The 26,880-nt window shown below is 41.1% G+C and overlaps 1 protein-coding gene across 2 annotated transcripts in view; it reads left to right on the plus strand.

Annotated features, from left to right (window-relative positions):
• ENOX1 (ecto-NOX disulfide-thiol exchanger 1) overlaps nucleotides 1-26,880 on the plus strand; it is a 649,231-nt gene that overhangs the window by 568,452 nt on the left and 53,899 nt on the right. For both annotated transcript variants that reach the window (XM_055124381.1, XM_055124426.1), the window contains exons 15-16: nucleotides 14,450-14,557; nucleotides 19,306-19,362. In XM_055124381.1, the coding sequence (XP_054980356.1) occupies nucleotides 14,450-14,557; nucleotides 19,306-19,362 (165 nt within the window). The remainder of the gene's footprint in view (nucleotides 1-14,449; nucleotides 14,558-19,305; nucleotides 19,363-26,880) is intronic.

Genomic DNA, 26,880 nt, shown 5'->3' on the forward strand with positions numbered 1-26,880 from the left:
CACCCTGCTGGGTCTCAGTTTCTCTGTATTTGCAAAGAGTTAGTGGCAGCACTTTCATTTAATGCTGCACCCTTTGCCATAGAAGGAGCCTCCCTCACTAACAGAAGCTTAGTCACAAAATTCCATGGGTGAGCACTGCTCCCTTTGAGAAGGAAATGAGAAACAAAGCTGAGATGATCCTTCAAATTAGAAGCTTACAAAAAGATCATCTGAAGTCAGAAAGTAAGTTTAGTTTTAAACCCCTTTTATACCTGTTTCACCTATGTTCCATATTCAGAAAATTGATAGATCAATTTGCTAATGAGAAATTATTCCTGAGACTGGAGCAGTCAATGGCTCATTCAAGAGCATACAGCAACTCAGCAGCAGAGCTAACCGTGCCAGGCCAGCCTTTGAACTGCCAAGCTGGTTCTGATTGGGCTGGGTTTGGGGGTGGGGGGTGAGGGATTGTTTGTCTTTTGCCTTTGCACCAATCCTTGAGTATATGTTTTCATGTTATCTTGTCTTAAGAGGACATAGCATATCAAGAAGAGTAGCTCCGATAGATTGCACAAATGCCAGAAGATGTCTTGCACACAGGTTCCTCACTGCACCCTCCTCGGTCATACTAATGAATGGAGTCTCTAAACTGGTATTTGATGAAACTACTCTCCATTCCCAGAGCCTAGCCGGCCACACCTGGGATCACTCTGTCCTTACACTAACCTGCCCCCAAGTAAGATGCTAATGTACCTTCACACCCAGAAAGGATCCTTTCTTAGCCATGCTCCTCTGGGTGTGGGGAGCTAACTCAGAGCCTGGAGCACATACCTATCATGTGTCAAGCCGAGGGTTTTGTCCCTAGTACTATATGACCCCCCAGGCATGGTTTGGTCTGTACAAGTATAGGAAGGACATAGATGACAATACTCCTTCTGTATTGGCTGCTTGGCAGGATAATGATCTATTGTCAGCTTCTTAAACGGTAAGATACAGCCCACAGTAATAATGTGGAAAGTTGCAAAACAATTTATTTTGGCTTTCAAATATTTTTCTGAAGTATAGACCCAGAATGTAGGATAACATTGGTTTCTGCTTTCTCCTCTGCCATAAGAAGTTTAGGTTTACTGAGTAATACCCATCACGATGCTCCTGAAACACCTCCAGTCCTTCGTGTTTATTGGAATACAGCTTTAAACATTTTAGAATAACATTGTTATGTCCTATTTCCCTCGCCACAGGGAGCTTAGGTTGATCACAGTGCTCCTGAGGCACTTTCGTTCCTCTGTGTTTATCTGTAAACTCTTCTCTGTGCCCTCTTCCCCAAACCACCTATCACCTTTTTCCTCTAATCAGACTCTGTTAACTTGTAAGGTCAGATTCCTCAGAAATCTATGATTTTTTTTTAAGTTTATTTTATTGAATCACCATGTGGAAAATTACAAAGTTCTCAGGCTTATGTCTCAGTTATACATTGCTCAAACACCCATCCCTTCACCAGTGCCCATATTCCACCACCAAAAAAAAAAAAGAAAGAAAAAACCAGTACACATCCCACCCCCCACCCCCCAGCGCCACCGGCATAACTGATAAAATTCACTTCATTTTCTTTTTTTTTTTCTTTTTTGGTCACACCCAGCGATGCTCAGGGGTTACTCCTGGCTTTGCACTCAGGAATAACTCCTGGCGGTGCTCAGGGGGCCATATGGGGTGCTGGGAATTGAACCCAGGTTGGCCACGTGCAAGGCAAATGCCCTACCCGCTGTGCTATCGCTCCAGTCCCTCTTTTTCTCTTTACCTTGATTACATTCCATATTTCAACCCAAAACTCACTATTGTTGTGGGGGTTTCAACACTGAACTCACTATTCTTCTTGGAGTTTATCCCCCCAAAATACGGCCCTATTCACAAGGAAACATGTGATAATTAGTTCTCCATGAATGAGAATAAGGAGGTAAAAGGTCGTGCGGACGCTACCACACGGTTCAGGATTTCTGTGTTTTAGTAGTTAAGTACATGGAGATTTTAGTGGGAAATTTCATCATTTCCCTTCCTGGGGCAGCATAAAGCAAAAGTTTAGTTCATGGTCTGGGGACATGGTTGCAAGCACTTGCTGGGTTCAGAAGTCATCTAGCTGGGTCTGGATGTTGGGCGTTCATCAGCAGAGCAGTCGTGCAAATGCATGGCCATCCGGTTTGAATCTCGGTGGAGCGCCAGAAATCTATGATTCTATATTTGTGAATGAAATGTTACTTTTTCTCCCTTAGGTCCTTTTACATAGTTTACTTTAAAGCGATGTCCTTTTTGTATAGACACAGAAAGACAGTTAATATTACGCTCTTATAACTTGGGAATTAATTGACCCTGAATAATATTCACCCCTAGGCATCTGCTTTCTTGACTTAAGCCTCAGTTATCCTTAGTTCCTAGCACCCCAAATGCAGGATCCCGACAAGGGACTGCATGGATCTAGGACAAGCTGTGAGCTACCCTGGCATTGAAATGGACCAGGCCAAAGCACCACAATACTTAACTATAAGTTAAGAGCATGGTTATGGACAAATTCTGTCATGATCCAAAAAGTAGCAATTGAACTAGAACCTTACTAGGGTTAGGGAAGACTAATCTGGCCTGAGCACTATAGTCTGAGATCTATAGTGAGATGTACCCAGGAGAGCCATCCTATAAGCTTAATGTATCTCTTACTGTGTCCATACAAAATGACTAATATTATGAATGTTTATCTGTTTGTTGGACTAAGGAGAGGAGAAACACACCCATGTTTTGTCCTTAGGATAGTCGTCTTCCTGGATGAGAATCTGTCCTAGAAGAAGCTTCCCTGGAGGGAAGGACCTTACATCTTTTGATTGTATGGTGACACCTATGTGTAATTGTTACCCAACCACTCATGTTTTGGGATTTAACAAAGGCTGTAAGAGTGGGCTGTAGGAGGCAGAAGCAGGAAGGAAAAGTATGAAGGAGCAGGACCCAAGAGGAGGATGAGGGGGATCAGAGAAGGGGAAGATCGGGAGAACCCAGAAGGAGAATCAGGAGAGAATGGAGATGAGATTGGAATAAACTGCAGTTGAGGCCAACCAGCCTGGCCCTCGTTTCCTCCTTCATCCACCCATCGCCATCGGCTGTCCAGGGCGTAGGGGAAGCAGCCCGAGACCACCAAATGCAAGCAGCTAAAGAGAGCCGCAGCAGCTTTCATATTTATTTTTTGAATATACACCAGAACACTGCTAGTGTGGCCCAAGCATCCCCTTCCCTCCTAAATTAGTTAATTATTAATAATGTTTGACTTGCATGCCTATTTTATATACCTGAGGTCATGTAGATATGTCTCAGAAGGGTTTGCAAGTGGGAAAGTTTATGCAACCCTGGTTATAGCTTGGTGTTATTGTGGCCTAGGCAGCACCACAACACTGATTTTCCTTTCAGTACCTCGAGGTGAATCTGGTATTTAGTCTTATGATTGCCTTCAGTTTCATTCAATCAAAAATTCAGATCTTCAGATACTGGCTGATCTCTGGTTGGTCTGAAGACCTTTAGTACAAAAAAAAAATGTAATTAAAGTGCTCTTAAGAGAGCAACACTGGGTCAAGCATTTCTGGGAGTAGCCCTTATAAAACCAAATTAAAATAGAACTTAAACACATCTTCCTTCAAATTTTATTTTAGTAATAGTCATTGAAAATGGAACAAATAGTAATAATGAGCAAGAAAGAATGCAAGCAATGAAATGTTTCTTTATTGAATCTCATACATTTGTTGCTACAAAAAATTAAATAATACAGTAAAAGGAACAATATAACAACTATTTAATATTAATTTAATCCATCTAACAGTTTGAACCTTCTTTGGTTATAGTTAATATAGCTATGTAAATTATTGTCCAATAAACAGGAAAACTATAAAACCAATGCACAAGTAACAGCTTAAGTAACTACTAATGAGATATTTTCTTCTTTAGTTTTAAGGCAAACAATTAAAATTCTTAAAAGAATAGATTTCATTTTTAATTATTAAAATTCAATAAAAACTTGCATGAACTGAACTTGGCACTTAGCAAAAATAATACAACTTACAGTTCTTCAAAGTTTCACTGTCTTAACATTTTTTAATTAAAAGTTCTTTAATGGTTTCTATGTGATGAAGTAGCACAGGTTCAAGTTATTATCTTCACTGTCACTGCCCTGTCATTGTTTATTCCAAACCTGCTGTAGACAAGTAGGAAACTGCAGAGCAACAAGCATTGGAGACAGTGTTGAAAGCAAATTTAAATGAATGTAGCACTGTAGCACTGTCGTCCCATTGTTCATTGATTTGCTCGAGCAGGCACCAGTAACGTCTCCATTGTGAGACTTGTTACTGTTTATGTATGGCATATGGAATATGCCACAGGTAGCTTTTCAGACTCTGCCATGTGGGCAGGATACTCTAAGTAGCTTGCCAGGCTCTCTGAGAGGAATGGAGGAATTGAACCTGGGTCAGCCATGTGCAAGGCAAACGCCCTACCCACTGTGCTATTGCTCCAGCCCAGTGAATTAAATGAATATAAACCCCAAAAGCGAAGTCCTTGGGATATGTGTCCATGTGCAGTGGGGAGCTGGTTAGAAGTAGAAGTAGGAGCAGACTCTGAAAAAGCACATATTCCAAATTAGTTTCCAATTAGCATATATTCGTTAAAGGGCAAGGAATGAAGTGCGCTAATTTGTAGATGGCATACATATTAAATCTTAATGAAAATGGCAACAATTGTTTTGGTTAGAGATCAACAACAACAAAAAAAGATGTTTCATCAGAAAGGAGAATTTTATCACAGATTCGGTTTAGAATTGCTGCTGCACAGTTAACTTAAATGGAAGTCTCTTTCATTTGTCTCATTATTTTTCAATATTGCCGTTGCTGTACCTGCTCACTTCCAGCACTGAGATACAAATCTCCCAGGGACCCTGGGTATTACTTGGAAGCAGTGATACCAAGGAGTGCCAACTCTCTGCCATCTGCAGACCCAGGCCTGCAAATATATATACAGTGCATCCCTGTGTATCCCAGCTCCTAGGTCACTCCTAAGGTCCTCGAGAAATAGATCCTGAGAAATAAATTGCTTCCCTTTGAAACTTTGCCAGACTCATGGAATCCTCTGCAGCAGAAGAAATTCCAGTTTACTAGCCCATGCCTCCACCTTTTCCCTTGCCCCCTCACCCCCACATACACATACACACGCCTGTGACAGCCTTCTGACCTTGTTTTCTTCCTGTGGCCCTCCCATTAGTGTAGTTCTCACCAGTGATTCCCATGAAATACTCTGGTGAGGAGCCTGGAGTGATAGCATAGCAGATAGGGCGTTTGCCTTGCATGTGGCCAACCGGGTTCGATACTCAGCATCCCTTATGGTCTCCCAAGCACCGCCAGGAGTAATTCCTGAGAGCAGAGTGCCAGGAGTAACCCCTAAGCATCGCTGGGTATACCCAAAAATAAAAAAAAGAGAGAAATACTCTGGTGAGACTCAAGAAACCACATGGCTCTGGGTTGAGACAGGCTGCTATGAACCAATCTGGAGAAAACAAGATGACCCAGTGCCAAGGTTCTGCTGTCCAGGCTCTTAGTCTTGCCATTCCAGCAAAATTCACAGCCTGCCCTACCTGCAGCCACACCCCAGGCCATCTTGCTCAGCTGGACACACACTCCCTGTCCTTTGGTGACAGCCGACTTGTACATCTCAGGCTCCCCTTAAAGACTCAGACCCCGGAACACCTCTCTCTTCCCACGGATCTCCACACACTGTGCCATGATCCTCTCATTTGCCTGACCCCGAGGGGTTGGAGTCTGCCCAGCTCTTGGAGGCCAAACCCAGGTCAGGCCTGCCCGGGGGCTGCGTGACTCTGGCTGACATTAGGATGTAAACAGCTGGGTCAGAGAACAGGGCTGCCTGAGGGCCACTTCAGGCTGTAAACGGAGCCTGATCCCATCACCAGCAAGAGATTGCATTTCTGCCAAGCAATGAGACTGGCATTTAAAATTCAATATCAGAGAAGATATTGACGAGATTAAGGGCCTGAAGGAATTGATTTATGAGGAGAGACCCAAGAAATTAAATATGTATAGGCTGGTATAATAGGATATTAGGCGCTGAGTATGGTTTCATTTCTATGATCCAGAGTTGCTGTTATCTGTCATCTGAATGGGTGGAGGCCTGCCTGAGAGAGATGTCTCTCCCCCCCCCCCCCCGGGGTCACTGTGCTGCAGGCAGAGAACACCACCCCTCCCTAGTAACCCAGCTGGTGAACCAGGTCACCGGCCTGCTCACCCCCCTACCCAGCCACAAATTGAAGTGCAGCATTTTGTCCCCAGGTGGAAGCAGATGACATTTTACACAAGAATAGATCTTGCAGAGTCTTACTGCCTTGTGTGACATGGAAATTCAAGCAAGTTCTATTCAATCTTTTTTTTTTTTTTCCCAAGGAGAAAAGCGAGCATTATACCAGGTGGTAAATGACTGTCCTTCCCGTGAGCCCGATTTCCTCCTTTGTCAGGAATACTGTCAGATGTGTTTGCCTTTAGGCAAAGCCTTGCTCTCTGGTTGTGCAAGTGTATGCTTGATTTTTTTTTAATAATATCTCTACCTTTTCCTTATGGGCAGGGAGGAGCACAGAATTTCACAGCATTAGATGTCACACAGGCACCAGTAGAATTCATCAACAGGATCCTCGGCAGATGTTTTTAAGTCATTCAGTTGTCCCTGAGAACCAGAAAAGGATTGAGGGGATCAGGGTTGAAATTATCCAAGAAACGAAACAGTGGGTTGTGTTTAAGTAGCAGGATAAAGGATTATTGGGTGTATCCTTTCAACTTATAGCAGGACAAAGTGACAAGGGTCCAGAACTGGCAACAGTTGAGGTTCAGATTACAGACTGAAATAATCGGGTTGGAGACAGAGCATAAACAAGGTGATAGGTAAATATGATCCATAGACTACATATTAAAACAGCTGCTAGAAATGGCCCGTCCAGAGCAAATCACATATAACATGGTTACAACTTTGGTGAGAAATTCTTTTTGGAAGTTTGTGGATCTCATTCCTTTATATGATATTTTTCTGGCCTAAAAGGCATATCCATCTGAGTATGAGGGCATATATTTATTGCATAGTTAAAGAAATGGTTTAACATTTATTAAAATTAAGTCAAATGAGCATAAACACATTACATTTAAGTTGATGACACTCCATGGACTCAAATGTTTCAGACTTCTTATACATGAATAATCATAATGGCTCGTGTCTAAGAAGTAAAATAAGTTCTGATTTAAAACAGATTCCCCAAGGCCATTCTCATTATTCGTAAACTGAACCCCAGACTTTCCTAGGGAAGCTGTGCTAGTTATAGTTATTATGAGAGTATTGTGTGCCACCCTTTTTACTGCAGTGAAGGTGTTATTATCCTTGTGACCCTGCTACCAGAATGTGTGTTTCCTCCATATTACCTAGCCCGGGGCTGTGTACAGAGTTAGATCAGTGTTGACTGTGGAATAAACGAATATTATTGAATAGTGAAGGTAGAGGGGGAAAAAACACATGTGTACACAGCGGTGTGTAGGAATAGTATGCATCAGTCACTGTCAGGGTACCTGCCTGGTAGATGAGTTCATCTGACGCACCCTCCTTTACAAAAGGAAGTCCTAAACCTCCACAGAAGATACAAAATCAGTGTTCTATTTAAGCTTCTCTCTGTCCATTTCCACCTTCATCCCACAGTCTCTTTGCTGTCCTGCCAATTATCCTTGAGTTCCTTGCCAAAAACCCCTATTCATGAGTGACGGCTGATCATGAAGTGTTGCTGGTACATTTCACGTAGGTTACTTACACTGTAGCCTGTGACTTTCATGAAATCTTACTTTATATCATCTCTAAGCTATAGAAAAATGTTCACCTGGGTAATATAATTATAAAATTTTAGAGAAAAAAAAGATAGCGGTTCCATTTTATAATTGGATGATAAAACCCACCACACAACTCACAACAGTTGAAGAAAATAACTTCTCTCCATCAGCTTAGCTCTTGAGCAGAAGTGGCAAATGCCTGGATAGCAGTAGTTGATAAGAAGATTTTGTTCTGTTTTATTGTTGTTTGGGGACCACAACTGGCTATGCTCAGGGCTTTCATCTGGAGTTGCAGTCAGGCATCTGTCCTTGAATGCTCGAGGAACCATTTGTGGTGCTGAGGATTGAACCCAGGCTGGCTGCACGCGAGGCGAGGAGTGCCCTACCCACTGTCCCACGGCTCCATGCTGGTAGGAGGATTTTAAGTTGGGCATACCATGCTATTCATCCCACTAGGACAGAGCAATGTGGCTGCCTCGTGTGAAGCAGGAAAATTGAGTTATGCAAGTGGTAGTTCTCTCCCAGACAGTGTGGCCTTTGAGACATGGCTTGACCTCTTCATGCCAACCATTCACCCATCTGTAAAAATGGAAATGTGACCTCACTTATTCTGGAGCTCCAAATAACATTTGTAATGCTCTTTGAATTTGGCAGAGAGAAAGACCTATTATGCACTAAGTCTGTATCCCCAAAGAGCATTATAAATGATCCTATTAAATCAGTGGCCTGGAAATATCAAGATGTGTCAGGTACGGCATGTATTTACCTGTAACTGTCCGCCAGAGTGTTTGCCCTTGATTGGCATATGGCTAATTGTCTAATCGGAACACACTCAATTGTCGCCAACCAAAAAATGTAATAGTGCATCTGTTTAATGCCATCCTCTCCAATGTTAAATTAAAATTATGCTGCAGTCAGCCAGTACAACCGAGAGACTCTTCTGATTAAGTTCTAGCTGCCTATGAACTTGTATAATTGAGGCATTTCAGTACTTAAAAATTCAAAACTAGAGAGAATATTCTAGAGTCTCATAAATTTCAAGTGAAAAAGGGCCAGAAAGACTGACTTAAATTATCTAGTTGTGGACTATTGTTGCTTTTACAAGCCCTCTGGTCAAAAGGAGAATAGCAGTTTTTGAATCACCCTGTTTTGAATACATAAATATCGGATTCACGAGTTTATGCTTTGTAAACAAAATAAAGCATTAATTTTGAAGAATGCAAAAAACAGGAGAGTGGTGTTGATTTTATTTTTCCTCTAGTAGTAATTATGCTCTACTTTTGGTGGAACGGGGGGAAGAAATCACATAATTATAAATTCATTGATTAGATTTCTTTAGCCTTTTAAGAAAGATTCCACCTTAGATCAAGAAAGATGTCTGAAACTGCCAGAGTAATGAATCTAAATGTCTCCATTGGAACTGCTGTTTTCCTCAGAAAGTATCATATATCCATGTGTCTAGAATTATAAATTACACAGAGATAGATCCTGAGGTAGTTTTTCTGGAAATGGTGTAATTTTTATTGTTTATATTTTTCTTTCTTGAGATTATGGTTTAATCCTATAGAGGTGAGGAAACCAGAGAAGATTTATTAATCTTTGTATTTATTCAGTGAATACTGTATGTTAGCTTACCAAATTATTGAGCTTTTCTTGGTGTATATAGTTTAGTGGGAAATAGGTATGGAATATAAGTTCTGGAGAGCAGAGAAGTTAGAACAACTTATTTTGCTTGGGTGACTGGAACTCATACCACAGTCTTTGATGAGAAAGAACCAAAAGCTATGGAGCAATGAGATAGTAGTAGGGTTCAGGCACTTGTCTTGTGCATGGCTGACCTCAGTTCAATCTTATACTACATTTGCCCCCCCAGAGCACTGCCAGGACATGTGATCCCTTAGCACAGAGCCAGTAAACCCTGAGAATCACAGAATATGATACCAACCTCCCCCAATACCCCACCCCAAAAAAGAGACCCAAAGGCACTATAGATGATTATATAGATTCTGAAGTGAACAAGATAACCACACCAATGGGTCCAGTGGGAATAAGATAAAGCCCTACTCTTGTGCCCAAACATGTGCTTTAGTTTGGGATTATATCTCCTGGGGGACCTGGGTTTTTTATCATATTCCTTGGTGTTGGCCCCAAAGCCACATTTGAATTTGGGCTTAAAGAATGAATAGGAGTCTGCCACAAAAAATTCTGGGAAGGGAGATGGTCATATAGTTTTCAAAGGACAGGATATATCCAAGAAAGGATGAGAAGGCCAGTGATTTGTATTTTATCCAGTAGACATTAAGGAGCCAACAGTAGTTTTTAAGCACTGAGCTTCTGACTTCTTTGGTGACTCCAGAGTGTAGGTTGAGTGTCAAGGTTGATAAGCAGATCCACAGGAGAGGACTTTTTTGCCATGACAGTGTGGACACATTAGAGAGATAGTAGAGGGTTGGGAGCAAGATCATAAAGGTGACAGAAAGCATAAGGGTTGTTTTCAATGTCTTAAAAATGCCACTCATGGAACTATACAGAGGTGTGAAGGGTGATAAGCACCACTGGGAAAAAAATAGTTAGGGGCCTCTTGGTTAGCAGGAAGGAGGCAGAAGCTATGAAACTACTGGTAAAACAGAAGAGCAAGAAATATATGAAGTAGTGGGAGAGAAGGGAAGAACCCATCATTGAGAACAGCAGTGGTGACATAAAACTACTTGAGTATGACACTCCGGATGGATGTCAAGTATATCATTGCTTGGGTCCCTCCTCTAAATATTCTGAAAAAGGTGGTCTTCTCTGTGACCCTAGGAATCCTTCTTGGAAAGTTTCCCAGACTAAAGAGTCACTGCCATTGATGATTTTAAAAACCATAAACAATGTAAATAATTCTCAATCTCTTGGAAGCACAGGATAAGGTATGGACAATCAAAGACTAGAATTGCAGCATTTTATAAAGGCTTATTAGATCCACTATACTTACTTGGATAAAGCCAAGGGTTAGCATGGCAACTCCTGTGTAGCACTGGCAGGTGAGAGGATTGGTACCTGGTTAGAGGACCTTGGGAAAATTCTGAAGCTCTGGCAAACTTCAGTCCTTGGATGCAGTACACTTGAAGCAGTGCATCCATTGCTGGACACATTTCCCCAGATAAGTTCTCCTACAGATACATCAGCGAATATGCACCAGCATCTTCCTTTATAGTCTTGCATAGGGTTGAAAATCTAGAAATAATCTGAGTCACCTTTCTGGGATGAGTGAATTTGGTGTACGTGAATATATGCACCCTATTCACTAGTCTCTGTCCAATTCATGTGTGTGTGTGTGTGTTCATATGTGTTTACTTGTCAAATTTTATCTGACCCTGGGCTCCTTTCAACTTTACTTTCTTTCTGTGCCCCACTCCCATCTTTTACTTTTCTTTTTTTTTTTTCTTTTTGGGCCACACCCAAAGGTGTTTAGGTATTACTTCTGGCTCTTGGCACAGGAATCACTCCTGACAGGATTTGGGGACCCATATGGAATGCTGGGGATCAAACCCAGATTGGCTGTATGCAAAAGAAAAGCCCTACCTGCTGTACTATCACTCTGGCCTTGCCTCTGCTATTGTTTGGTTCATTCTGCATCTTACGCAATGGCCCCCATTTACACAACTTTGATGTGTGGAATTTTCACCTTCGGAATATCTTGGTGGCCTCCAGAGTGTGGAGTCATATGGCTGCAATTGAGAAATGCTGCCATAGATTATCATGGGTCATAAAGGCAACAGACATCAGCATAATAACATGGATGAATATTTAAAGCAATCTTTCATAAAAACAGATTAGACAGCAAATAGGGCCCATATCGCTTACATTAAAAATAAAACACACAAAAGCACAATAACACATGTTTTTGAAAAATAGAAAAGATAGAACCCGAACCACTGAATTGATATTTTTTTAAAATATAAGAAGAGCAGGAAGTAGCAGGGAAGAGATGTTTTTATCTTAAAAGTGTGATTCCAGGGAAGAATGAAAGAAGATGGAAGCTTAAGTGGGAAGTGAGGACAAGGCGTGTGTGTGTGTGTGTGTGTGTGTGTGTGTGTGTGTGTAGAGGGGAGGGGAGGAGAGGGGTGCGTGCATGCACATACGTGCACACACTAATGGAATGGAGATATGTTGTAAATGTCAGAAAATCCAGAAGACTCCCATGGGCTTCTCATTTCCCCTCTCATTTATTCAGTGTCAGTAACATCACAGCAAGCTGTGTCCATGTCGATATCCTTTCTTTGTTCTTTGTTCTTTCTTTGTCCTTTCCCCAACCTTCAGTTTATTTTATTATTTTTCTCATTACTACGTAGAGACCAGAAAGTTTACCAGCAAAACTAGCAGAAAGATCCAGAAGCCCATTCATCCTGATCCCTTTCTGTGGATGTGGCACTGAATTTTCGTGAAACCTTTTCAGAGTCCAGACACTTGGTGCAGGGAACAGGACCCTTACTGGGAGCTGCTGCTCTGGCCAGAGATGTTTTGTGCCACCTCACATTTGAACTGGCAGTTGAGTGAGCCCTTGTCTTAATGTACTGTCATGGATGTCACCAAACTGCCTCTGCTGAAAGTGAGCTATTTCTCTATTTTTCTTCCAGATGCCTTAACCAAACGTAGCCACCTATCTTGACTTGTTTCTGACCACCATTGAGCCCCTTGTAAAAGAAAGATTTGAGATTTTATTGGACAGTGTCTCATGATATAAACATCCAGTCAGCATCATGGAAGTCCGATGCTAGGAGCTGTTCATGAACAAGAGCGAAGCCATCACTCTCTGTTTGAAAACAGTTATCTGAGGTCCTTATTATGGTGCCAGAGTACAACATGTACTTCTTGGTTTCTGTCCTCGCATCATCTGGTGCACCAGTGTATTGCACAGTATAGGGAGCCATTGGGTACTGCGTGCTTTACCCGTGGGGGACCTTGATGTGGGCAGATGGTGCAAAAAGGAATCAGTGAGTCTTTAGGAAATTGCAAGAATATTGTTGTTGATTATATGGGGAGGGGGAAATGTTCTATTTCTGTGTGCCAGAGTAAAGAACAAGTCCAAAAGAATGCAAGTGTGTTCACCAGAGTACTTCCTACTTTTCAACATACCCCAAAACTACTAGTGGTTTTTGAAGATTTGGTCTAATACTTCCAGTTGGTAGGTTTACACACCAAAAAACCAAGCGCTTGATTGACAAGAACTGGCAGGCATCTCTGAAGTGTCTTGCCTAAGCCCTGAAGCCACAGGCCTGAGGCTGGAGACACTCGTGCTTGGCTGAAATACACGGACACTCTCCTGTCTTTAGGGCAGCGTGTGTGTGGGACTGAAGCTGGAAAAAATGCACTTCTATCTTCCAAACAGCTCCTTGTTGTCAAGAAGCTTTGTCTAGACATCGCTATTCCCAGGGCTGGTCTCGAGGTTCTTGAATATATTCTCCAGCCTGTGTATTTATAAACATCTAACCTTGTTCTGAAGAATTAGTGCCGGGAGCGTCGTGCTTTGGGGCTACAACGCAAGCCTCCACATGAGTTACAGTTGATAGGGCAAGGAAAGCTCAAGGCTGACCAAAATCCCTTCAGTGGCCCTGCTTAAAAATAACAGCAGAGGCCATAGCTTAGTGTTTTGACAGCTTATATCAGCAGTTTTCGCAGCTGATATATTGATTGCAGTTTGGACTTCAGTCTTGCTGATCTAATAAAACATCACCGTCATAACAGAGAAAGGAAAAGGATCTTTTGTGGCTCTCGCCTCTTGGTAAAGTAGCTTTCCAACACTACTATCATGCTAGCTTATACTGTCATATGTAAAACGACAAAACCTTGGATACATTGACCTATCTCTTTTTATTACTTAATTTCACTTATCAACATATGAACATTCTTCATGTGTCTTTAATAATATACATTTGTTCAGAGAACTCAAATGGTGCATGTAGAAGGATTAAGGCATGGGTGATTCAAACAAAAGAAGTCAATGTTCTGGAAGCTTGGTGATGTGTAAATCACTGTCACTGTCATCCCTTTGTACATCGATTTGCTTAAGCAGGCACCAGTAATGTCTCTATTCCTCCCAGCCCTGAGATTTTAGCAGCCTCTCCTTACTCGTCTTTCCCAATGATTGGGGGCTTTTTCAGGGTCAGGGGAATGAGACCTATTGTTATTGTTTTTGGCATATCAAATATTCCACGGGTAGCTTGCCAGGCCCTGCCCGTACAGGCAGGATACTCTCAGTAGCTTGCCTTGCTCTCCGAGGGGTATGTATACAAATATGGTGTGGTAATTATGGAAAATGGGTAGAAAGTGTCTTATAATGTGTCTTGTAGCCGCTTTGTGGTTCCGGAAAGCGGCCTGGAGCTTGGTGGCGGTTGGGTAGTGGAGGTCGGCTGCTGGGGCTGGGTCCCATGGGGCAGGCAGGGTTCTCACCTGGCCCCCTCTGGGGTGCCCTGAGTGAAAACAGCCTGGCGCTGAGTCCGGGTGTGTAACTATCTTGTCATATTTTTGAAAGGGTGCTTTTAATATCTTGCAATCACCTGGCCTTCAAGCCTGCTTATCCCAAATGTTATTTAATTTCACAGCAATTGCTCACCATCCAAGAGGAGTTAAACAGCAAAAAGTCAGAACTGGAACAAGCAAAGGAAGAGCAGTCGCACACGCAAGCGCTGCTCAAAGTCCTCCAGGAACAAGTAAGTGAGAGCCCTCTTCTGGTTCACAAAGAAGCCTGAGTGCAGCTGTGGAGGAAATCTGCCCTGTAGTTCACCTAAGCTGGTCACCCTGCCCAGCCTCTAGGAGCTGTGCGTGCTGAATTTATGATCTTCTCCCTGGCATCTGTGTTCTCCTTCCTGTACCTTTTTGAACTGCCCAAGTCAGCCAACCAGATGTGTGGACGTTTCTTACCGAAAACAAATGGGTTTTGATAAAGTTTTCTAATGCTGACAATGCATATATATATTTCAAAGCAAGCAGTTAGCTTCCTTTTAATGCTAATAGTGAGGAAAATGAGTTTTGCCCAGCATCCCCACTCCCCTGACCCCCGTACCCAATACTCATGCAGATATATGAATAAGAAGGACTGATTCATAAAGGCATTTAAAAAAATAGCTTTCCTGTGCATCAGGGCACTTATCTAAGCACAGTGAGCTGCAAACCTTTTATATGAAGTTTGTAAATCTGATCGTTTCATCCAGGCTTTCTTTGATACTAAAGTGTGGCCTGACATTGATAAGTGGATTTGAAAGTATTGTCTTACAGCCTGGTAAGATGGATCGCTTGGCAGCACAGGGAAATCTAAGCCTAGTATCTACATGGGAGAAGCAGGAGAGACTTGAAATGTTTTCTTGCTTCGAAGCCTCGCTTGCTGCCAACAATATAATGGATTATGACTTGGAGATGGGCACAGAAATTACATATAGAAGCCCCAGTACTCTTGAGGGCAATCAAATTTAGATGGTTTAATTTTTTTTTTTTTACTCTCAGTGGTTTATGAGGTACTTTATCCAATGCGAATAACTTTGAAAGTAATATTTTTAAGCACGAGATTGTGGACCAGGAAAGTAGTACAGGGTAGTACAGGGCATGTGTGGTTTCCAAGACTCCAGTTCAAGTTCCCCAGCCCTGTATTTGATCCCCTGAGCACAGCCACGGGTCACTCTTGAGCACAGAGTTAAGAATAGTCCCTGAGCACCACAGACTGTGACAAAAGTAAATAAATATACCTCAGTAAATGAAAGAATAGGGAGTGTAAGGCCCCAGTCATCTTGACTCGATTGCTTTATAAATTATTTTAATAATTTACTGGTTTGGATCAAGGAAATATATTTTCCCTAAAAGGGTAAGTAATTTTTGAGGGGAAAGTAAAGATGTTAGGTAATTAGAGGAAATTAACTATTATATTTATTTGGTTACTGTAGAGTCAGTAACTTCTGCCAATAAGTAGTAAATCTGTATGGCTTGAAATAAGTAGGATTGAACTAAAAAATATTGCTGACCAAATTCATTATGACATATGATCCTCATCTAAGAACAGGAAGTCATTTTTCTGTTCTCCTTTACATTATTAAAGACTTCAAAAAAAAGTGCAACTGATTTGGACAAAATTTTCTCCTGATCTGATGTATCTTTAAACTTAGAAATATCATTTCCCTTTCCACCCTTCCTTCCCTCTCTATTATTTCTTCCTTCTGGATTTATTGCAAGGAGGTGAAAAATTCTTTCTCAAAGACATATCTTTTATTTGGGGATTTTTCAGTTCAAGACTGACATTGATAAGTGGATTTGAAAATATTGTCTTACAGCTGGGTAAGATGGACCACTTGGCAGCACAAGGAAATCTAAGCCTCACATCTACATGGGAGGAATTGTTTACCATGAACCCATGGCAAATATCTTACTCAGTGATGAAAAACTAAAAGCCTTCCCACTGAAATCAGTCACAAGATAAGGTTGCCCACTCTCACCAGTACTATTCAGTATACTTCAATTGAAATTCCTGGCCATAGCAATCAAGCAAGAAAGAGAATTAAGATCAAGAGCACCCAGATGAAGATGGAATGATACTATACTTAAAAACCCAAATGACTCCCAAAAAATAAAATCCTAGAAACATTAAGCTCATACAGTAAGGTGGCCAGCTACACAATAAATATGCATAAATATGTGGTTTTAGGAGGCTGGAGAGTGAGTGAGGTGCTTGCCTTATATGTTTCAACCTGGGTTTAATCCCCAGCACCCTGCATGATTCCCCTGGGTCTGCCAGGAGTAAGCCCTGAGCACTGACTTCCAGGTGTGGCAAATAAACAAAAAAAATTAAGTTCATGCTATTTTATTTTCAAAACAATCTAATAGAGGAGAGAGGAAAAAAATCATCTCCTTCACAGTTGCACCTCAAATACCAGACTTGTCTGCACGAGTCTTGTCTTAGCAGACTTTCTTAGGACTTGAGTGGAATATCTACATGTATATATATACCTTTTTGCAGTTTCTGCACTCATAGAATCGAAACGAGTAGCTTCATTTCTTAAGAGAATAACTATGGATGGAGAGTCTTTCTCTCTCTCTCTCTCTTTCTCTCTCTCTCTCTCTCTCTCTCTCTCTCTCTCTCTCTCACACACACACACACACACACACACGGACATTATGCCACCCTTCTTTGGAGACTTGATATCTTTTATGTTTATTTTTGAAAGTTTTTTTTGGGGGGGTGTTATTTGAGGCCATTTCCAGTCATGCTAAGAGGTTATTCCTGGCCCTTTGCTTAGGAGTGACCCCAGACAGTTCTCAGGAGACCCTTTGTGGAACTGAGGATTGACCAGGGTTGGCCAAGGCAGCTGCGTGCAAAGCAAGTACTCACATCATGTACTATTTCTACAGCCCGTGACTTGGAATTTCGTGAATTGATGTGATTGTCGCAGGGCTAGGAAAGAGAACTCACGGACTGAACACATGCTTTGCTTGCAGGAGGCTTAAACCTGGCACTGCACAGGCCCCCGAGCTCTCAACACAGAGGAGCCCCTGAATACTCCTGGGTGTGACCCAGTGAACAAACCCAAACAAGCTTTGTATCTCCTTGATGAGCCTTTGGACACAATGCTCAGACCTCTTGGGAGAGAAGCAGCTAGAGGAGATGGAGCAGATGGATGAGGGCCAGCAGCTTCCTCTGTGAGGAGTGGAAAGTTTCCTGGGGCAGGCCTAGAAGAAAGAACAGGGAAGTCCCCCAGTGCAAAGGGAGAGCAGGAAGTGAGATGGCAGCACAGAGGGGTGGGGGAATTTACTTAGAGGAAGAAGAGCTGCTGGCCTGCTCGTGCCTGGTAAACACGGAAAGGGAGACAGACCTGAACATCGCAGCCTTTGACCTTTACTGCAAGGAGGCTAAAACTTTTCCTGAGCAACCTCTCCCAACTCTTGTCTTCCCAAAGCACAGGGAGCTCAAGAGATTTCCAAGTGGGTAAGGTGCTGGCTTGCCTTGCAGGTGGCCTACGCATGTTCAGTGCCCATATGATCCCCTCAGCCCCAGCACAGAACCAAAAGTAACCTGGTGTGACCCAAAAACCAAATCAAAAAACAAAAACTAAAGCATGGGATACAGGGTCAAGGTAGGGATGGACAGAGAGAACCAACAAAGAGTAAAAGAGGGTGCTACACATAGGAACACTTAATAAACCTGTGTTTTCCTATCATGTGTCCTTTTGTGTGCCCTCTGTTACTCCCTGGCATTCTTATTACTGCGATGTCCTTATTCCTTTCACATCCCTCAGACATTGTATCTGTTCTGTGTAGGACATCAGTGATGTAGCCCTGAAGAGCAGAGGCAGCCTTTTATCCTCTTACACAATGGTGTTGTAGAAATGAGCCAGAGAGCCTTTATTCCATTTCTCCCCGCTGCCTTTGGCCGACTCCCTTTCTTAGCATCAAGAGTATCTGGGCTTTCCTTGAAATTCTTTGAGTATGAGAGTGCCTTCAGAAAACTAAAGCTTTTGTTATGTGTAAATTGCTAGAAAGAGGGTCCCAGTCAAAAATAGTCGTATATATACTTATTTTCAGGCTTGAAGTATTTTTGTCCCACCCTGAATCCTTTATTTTAGACATTATTTTAATCCTTTATTTTAAACTAGAAAGATTGCCAGCAAGTGGCTTCCAGAACTGCTCCTATCTTTCCTGAGCCCCTGCCTCCCTCCAAATGTCTGCTTTGAGCCTGGCTTGGATAAAATGTCAATTAAAGGTTTCCAGAAACCTCTTGATAACTGATCACTCCTAAGTCCTAAGCCGAGAGAGAGAGAGAGAGAGAGAGAGAGAGAGAGAGAGAGTTTGTAGCGAGAGGAGTGCTTTCAAATGTTGGCTGTTAAAAATCTCATTTGAGAAATAGCTTTTCTTTGTATGCCTCAGCAGCCATAGAGATGTCTTCCTTTAAAAAAAATTAAAACAGGAAAATCATCATCATTTTTTTCTTTTTCGGCCTCCGGAAACAATGTCAGTCACTCAAATGTGTTTTTGGGGTAGCCATGTTCAGTAGCGCTGCGGCATGTTAAAAACCCCCCAAAATGCATCATTCAAGAATAATCGTTAGTATAACATCATTTAGCTGGTGGCAACTTGCAAACACTGCAGGGTTTAAATTAATAGCAGCACAACTAGGAAATGAAATCATTTATTATTCTTAAGAACCAATTTTATACATTTTATGCCTATGGAACTGCTTTCTAATCTTATTATTTAAAAAATAATGACCAAGACCCATTTATTTTTTTTGCCAGCCATCATGTCTCATAAAATACTGGTCTCAAGCTGGTTTCAATAAGACTCATTAGAATTATGTGCTCCATCTGTTGTTTTTTTCTTGAAGTTTCATAAAGTGCAACCTCAGATAAATCAGAGTTAATAGGATGATATATTTTTAACAGATAGCCTTGCTTATTCTTTTTTGTTTTTTCATTTGCAGCTAAAAGGTACCAAGGAATTGGTTGAAACCAATGGGCACAGTCATGAAGACACAAATGTAAGTGCCCCTCACCAGGAATTTGCTCTTCCTGTGGGATGTGGGTTGATGTCCATGGGGATGTGGGACTGTATTGATAACACAAAGGAAATCTGAAACTCCATCTCTCCATGGCTTATTTAGAATACTGTATATGGGTTAGCAATAAAATATGGTAGATCGGGCCCAGACATTATTGGCATACGTTGTCAAAAATTAATTCAGAAGTACCCCAACCCATTTCAAAAATTTTTATCTCAATGAATTTGTTTGAACCCTTTATATTGTCAACACTATGGAGTAGTAACATATTGGGAGGGCAAATGAAATGAAACCTAAAATAGTAACACTGTGTGTGTTTTAAGTACATTTTCTTGTTTGCCTGTCGATCAATGAAGACAGTAATGAAACAATTTCCAGGCCAAAGTAGTCTTGGGCTCATCCCTTCTTCCAAAAACCTCTTGACAGTGAACCCTCTTCTTTTCCGGCTCCAAAATAAAGGCATCCATCCTCTTGCTACAGTGTACATGGTACAAGATTAGAGTTTGCACTTTTAAATCCCCGTTGGTATTCCTTGAATATCCAGCTGCCCAAAATTAGTTAAGTGTTCTCTTTGCCTGGGATGTTCTTTTGTCTCAGGTTAAATATGATACATGTGAATTGTTGTCTCTGCATACATTTGATGGACTTTTTGGTCATTTTATTTTTCAATTTTTTTATTTTTATTAATTTATTTTAGCCACTGACTTTTTGTGCTGGGTACTAGTACTTCTAGTACAAAATACTCAGTGCAAAAATACTACTGTGTATTACTCCCAATAGGAGATCTTGTGTTGTCAGAGATTAAACCTGGCTTCCAAAATGCAAATCAAATGCTCCAGCCCTTTAAGCTATCTCTCTATCCCCTTTTGTTCTTTTATAAACTCTTCCTTGGGGGGGGGGGCTGGAGAGATAGGGCACTTGCCTTGCACATCAAGAATGATCCTGAGCACTGGTAGGTATATCCCTCTTCAAAAACAAAACAAAACTATTTTTGGTATTTGTATGTAACAGATTCTTTTCATTACATACAATGCTTACTAAGCACTTTTCACATAACATGGTATAAGTCATGGTAATGAATACCTGATTAGCCTAGAGAAATTATACATTTCTTGTTTACTCTTATTTTAATTGCATGATGCAAGAACCTGACATCCAGAGTACCCAAAATCTTTCTTAATAATTATCAAATAGACTTCTATTTGTCTTATCTTCACACACACAAAACAAGTAACACTTGAGAATATGTTGTGTACATGGAGTTTTGTAAAGAATTAGAAGACTTGGGCTGGAGTAATAGCACAGTGGGTAGGGTGTTTGACTTGCACGCAGCTGACCCGGGTTTGATTCCCAGCATCCCGTATGGTCCCCCGAACACTGCCAAGAGTAATTCCTGAGTGCAGAGTCAGGAGGAACCCCTGAGCATCGCCAGGTGTGACCCAAAAAGTAAAAAAAAAATAATTAGAAGACTCGTTTCCAGTCCTTAAAGAACATAGAGATGAGTTGGGGAAACGAGGGGCTGTATGTGATTTACAAAAGATGTGCAGAGTGTGGAGAGCTGTGAGGCAGCTGTTGTGTGGTGTGGTTTGAAATCTCACTTGGCTACAAGTTCCTGGACCCCTCTTAGTGTCATCTTCCTTATTTGTGCTAGAGATAGGAAAGCCTCCTTAGTGTGCTGTGCTAAGGCGTCTACAAACCCTGAGATGCTATTACTGTTGTCTCTATGCTGGATAGTTAAAATTGAGCTTCCCAATATGTGGAATTTGGGTTGACTTCGAAGATTTGGTAGGATTGAGGAAGAAGAAAGCTAGAGGATGCTATTCTTGTAAAAATCTCTGTGGGAGATGTTGTATTGGAAGTAGAATCTGTCTTCCTACTCCAGCAGTGCATTACACCATCCTTAAGCTAAAACCCTTTCCTAGGTCCCTGCCTTTCAAGAATACACTGCTTCACATGATCAAACCAAGCCAATCCCTCCATGCTTTCCATGGAAGCTGCTGCATAACTTGGATAATTCAGTTTATGTGGCATTTCACCTTGGTTTTCCTGGACAGAGATGACATACCTTACCTTTTCTTTATGGAAAATTCATCATCAGAAGTAAATGAGATAATGGATGTAGAAGCATGTTGTTAACCACAAGATTCTATCTGCCTAGGTTGTTAACCATGAAATTCTGTGAGGATCTATCTGCATAGGATGTTGATATGACTATAAACTCATTTACTGATTTAAAGTTGATGGTGTGTGCATAAAGATGGGCACATGCAGTATCTGTTCCATAGGCTTTTTTTGGAAAAGTATCAAAAGGTTTATCATTAAGTAGAAATAGTAAAAGAAATAATCCTTCATCCTTTCTGGGAGAATGTTTTAGCTTTTAAAAATACCTCTATTTTGGAGGCCGGAACAGTAGTACAGCTGGAAGGGTGCTTGCCTTGCACACAGCTGACCCCGTTTGGTCTCCAGCACCATATATGGTTGTCCAAACCTGCCAAGAGTGATCCCTGAACACAGAGAAAGGAAGTAAGCATGGAGCACCACCGGGTAGGACCAAGAAAATCTTGCAATAAAAAATGTTATATTGCAACATTACATAAATTTCACTTGTGTATCATTTAAAATAAATATTTACACAAATTATATTAAGGTCGCCACAAGAAATCTAGTTATATTTTTCACTATCAGATTGGTCCTTGTGTACATGTTTTTCCTCCTTCCTTACTTCCCTTCTGATAAGCACTGATTGGTCTTATAGCCCAAATATTCAATTTGATTTTATTTAGTTCATCTGATTATTTTCTCTATAAACCACCTGATGGAAATCATACAGCATTTTTATTTTTTATTTTACTTTCCTGGTCAGAGGTTCCCAAACTTATTTAGCTTACTTTTTTCCCCACCTTTTCAGGAAAAAAAAAATCACTCAGCATATGCCTCCCCTGAGGAAATCCACTTTTTAAACAAACAGGAGACACACACACACACCACCAACCCCCCCTTCCCCACCACCACCATACACATATACACAATCCTGCCACAATAGCATCCAGGGATGTAACCACACCCTTCCTTCTAGATATTCCAGAAGATGCTAGGAGAACTATTTCCCACTTGGAAAGCATTTGTCTAGATCCATCCATTTTGTTGTATAGTGGGATTCCATCTTTTTTATGGCTACATAGTGTTCCATTGTGTATGTATGCAACAGCCTTATTATCACATCTCTATTGATGGACACTTAGATTTTAGATTGTTCCCAGTTCTCGACAGTTGTACACAAGAATGTATTACCTTCAAATTATTTTTTTCACATATTCTTTAGGTAAATGTCTAAAAGTGGGATAATTGGAACATATGGGATTTCTGCTAATTATGAGAAATTATGTACTGTTTTCCATAATTTCAGCACCAGTTTTCCATTCTCTCCATACCCTCTCCAGTAGTATTTCAAGTCATTTGAATGATAGTCATTCTCACAGATGTGAGGTACTAGCCCATAGCTATCTAGATTCACATTTCCTAATAAAAAGAAATGATTAACAACATCTCTTATGCCTATTGGCCTTCTGTATGTCTTTGGAGAAGTGTTTATCAGGATCCTCTGCCTATTTCATAATAAGGTTGTTTATTAAGTTGTATAAGCTCTTCATATCTTTTGGATATCATCACCATTCAGATATGATTTATGGATATCTTCACCCTCTCAGTAGAATACACTTTGTTTTGATACTTTCACTGTGTAGAAGCTGTTTAACTTCTAAAAAAATATTTTTAGTATGATTTTCATTGCTGTTGCACGCAAATCTCAAAGACATAGCTAAGTCTGTTCCCAGGCAGTGAATCATCTCTTTCCTTGTTAGATAGTTTCAAATCTTACGTCCAAGTCTTTCATCTATTTTGAATTAATTTTATGTGTGGTATTCATTTCTTCCTTTTCTTTATTTTTTCTTTTGCATATGACTCAAGTTTTCCCACACCATTTGTTGAAAAGACTCCATTTCAGGATTTTAGCTCTCCTTTCTTTTTTAAATTTTTTTTATTAGTGAATCGCCATGAGGTACAGTTACAGACTTACAAACTTTCGTGCTTGCATTTCAGTCATACAATGATTGAATACCCATCCCTCCACCAGTGCCCATTTTCCACCACCAATGGTCCCAGTATCCCTCCGATCACCCCCAACCCATCCCCTCCACCCCACCCCACCTCTGTGGCAGGACATTTCCTTTTGCTCTCTCGCTCTCTCTCCTTTTGAGTGTTGTGGTTTGCAATAGAGATATTAAGTGGCCATCATGTTTGGTCTATAGTTTACTTTCAGCCCGCATCTCCCATCCCGGGCAGGCCCTTCTAGCACCCTTTACTTGGTGGTCCCTTCTCTGTCTGAGCTGCCTTTTCCCCCAGCATGCGAGGCCAGCTTCTAAGCTGTGGAGCAATCCTCCTGGTACTTATCTCTACTATTCTTGGGTGTTATTCTCCCATTCTGTTACCTTATATTCCACAGATGAGTGCAATCTATGTCTGTCTCTCTCTTTCTGACTCATTTCACTTAATATGATACTTTCCATGTTGATCCACCTACATGCAAATTTCATGACTTCATCTTTTCTAACTGCTGCATAGTATTCCATTATGTAGATGCACCAAGGTTTCTTTAGCCAGTTATCTGTTCTTGGGAACTCGAGGTTTTTCCAGATTCTGGCTATTGTAAACAGTGCTTCAATGAACATACAAGTGCAGATGTCATTTCTACTATACTTTTTTGTATCTCCGGGATATATTCCCAGAAATGGTATCGCTGGGTCAAATGGGAGCTCAATTTCTAATTTTCTGAGAAGTGTCCATACTGTTTTCCAAAAGGACTGAACCAGTTGGCATTCCCACCAGCAGTGAAGGAGAGTCCCTTTCTCCCTACATCTGCACCAACACCAGTTACTTTTGTTCTTTTGGCTGTGGGCCAGTCTCTATGGTGTGAGATGGTATCTCATGATTGTTTTGATCTGCACCTCCCTGATGATTAGTGATGAGGAGCATTTTTAATGTGTCTTTTGGCCATTCGGATTTCTTCTTTGAGAAAGTTTCTGTTCATTTCATGGCCTCATTTTCTTATGGGGTTGGATGTTTTCTTCTTGTGGAGTTCAACCAGTGCCTTGCAAATCCTTGATATTAACCCCTTATTATATAGGTATTGGGTGAATATCCTTTCTCATTTGGTAGACTATCTTTGTATTCTGGTCACTGTTTCTTTTGAGGTGCAGAATCTTCTCAGTTTAAGGAAGTTCCCTTTGTTTATCTCTGTTTCCGTTTGCTTGGCCAATGGAGTGACCCCTTAAAGATATCTTTAGCTTCAATGTCCTGGAGGGTTTTTTTTTTTTTTAATTTTTTATTGTGGAAAGTTACAAAGTTACAAAGTTTTCAGGTTTAAATCTCAGTTATACAATGCTCGAATGCCCATTCCTTCACCAGTGCTCATATTCCACCAAGAATCCCAGTATAGCTCCACCCCGCCCCCTCACACCCAAACCCCCCCACGCCCCTAGCCCCCCCACCCTAAGCCCCCCCGCCTGTGTAACTAATAAATTTCACTTTACTTTCACTTTGATTGCATACAATATGTCAACAAAACTCACTATTATTGTTTGGAGAGTCTCTCCCCTAAAGTCAGACCTGCTGAAAAGGAAGCATTAGATAATTTGTTTTCCATTGCTGAGGATGAAGAAGTATGAGGTCGAGTGACCACACTTAGTGGCCTCTCAGTTTTGGGTTTCTGTAATTTAGTATTTTAGTAACTAAGTCCAGAGAGATATCTGCCAGAAGTTTCATCGTTGCCAACTTGTACTTCACAGTTACATTATATTCCACATATGAGTGCAATCTTTCTATGTCTGTCTCTTTCTTTCTGACTCATTTCACTCAACATGATACTTTCCATGTTGATCCACTTGTATGCAAATTTCATGACTTCATGTTTCCTGACAGCTACATAGTATTCCATTGTGTAAATATACCAGAGTTTCTTTAGCCAATCATCTGTTTTCGGGCACTCTGGTTTTTTCCATATTGTGGCTATTGTGAACAGAGCGGCAATGAACATGGAAATGCAGATGTCATCTCTACTATACCTTTTTGCCTCTCCGGGATATATTCCCAGGAGTGGTATTGCTGGGTCAAATGGGAGCTCAATTTCTAACTTTTTGAGAATCGTCCATATTGTTTTCCAAAAGGGCTGAACCAGTCGACATTCCCACCAGCAGTGAAGGAGAGTCCCTTTCTCCCCACATCCACGCCAACACCGGTTGCTTTTGTTTTTGGGGATGTGGGCCAGTCTCTGTGGTGTGAGATGATATCTCATTGTTGTTTTGATTTGCATTTCCCTGATGATTAGAGATGTTGAACATTTTCTCATGTGCCTCTTAGCCATTCGGATTTCTTCTTTGGAAAAGTTTCTGTTCATTTCATCAGCCCATTTTTTGATCGGGTTGGCAGTTTTCTTCTTGTGGAGTTCAACCAGTGCATTGTATATCCTTGTTATCAACCCTTTATCGGATGGGTACTGCATAAATATCCTTTCCCATTCTGTAGACTGTCTTTGTATTTTGGTCACTGTTTCTTTTGAGTTGCAGAAGCTTCTTAGTTTGAGATAGTCCCATTTATTTATCTTTGTTTTCACTAGCTTAGCCAGTGGTGTGTCTGCTTTGAAGATACCTTTGGCTTCAATGTCGTGGAGGGTTTTGCCGACCTTATCTTCAATGTACCTTAGGGATTCTGGTCTGATGTTGAGGTCTTTAATCCAGTTTGATCTGATTTTTGTACATGGTGATAGATGGAGGTCTAAGCCCATTTTTTTGCATGTAGCCGTCCAGTTTTGCCAGCACAATTTGTTAAACATGCTTTCCTTGCTCCACTTCACATTTCTTGCTCCCTTATCAAAGATTAGATGATCATATATTTGGGGGTGTATGTCAGAGTATTCAACCCTGTTCCATTGGTCTGCCGTTCTGCCTTTGTTCCAGTACCATGCTGTTTTAATGACTACCGCTTTGTAGTAGAGTTGGAAGTTGGGGAGGTTGATTCCTCCCATTTTCTTTTTCCCAAGGATTGCTTTAGCTATTCGTGGGGGCTTATTGTTCCATATGAATTTCAGGAGCGCTTGCTCCATTTCTTTGAAGAATGTCAAGGGTATCCCTATAGGGATCGCATTGAATTTGTACAAAGCTTTGGGGAGAATTGCCATTTTGACAATATTAATTCTTCCAATCCATGAGCATGGGATGTCTTTCCATTTCCTCGTGTCCTCTTTTATTTCCTGAAGTAGTGTTTTATAGTTTTCATTATACAAGTCCTTTACCTCCTTTGTTAAGCTGATTCCGAGGTATTTGATTTTTTGAGGCACAATTGTGAATGGGATTGCTTTTCTCAGGTCACTTTCTTCTCTCTCATTATTTGCATATAGGAAAGCCATGGACTTTTGAGTATTGATTCTATAGCCTGCAACTTTAC

Source organism: Sorex araneus, chromosome 1, assembly GCF_027595985.1.
Source record: "Sorex araneus isolate mSorAra2 chromosome 1, mSorAra2.pri, whole genome shotgun sequence".
In the NCBI taxonomy this organism is placed as follows: Eukaryota; Metazoa; Chordata; class Mammalia; order Eulipotyphla; family Soricidae; genus Sorex; species Sorex araneus.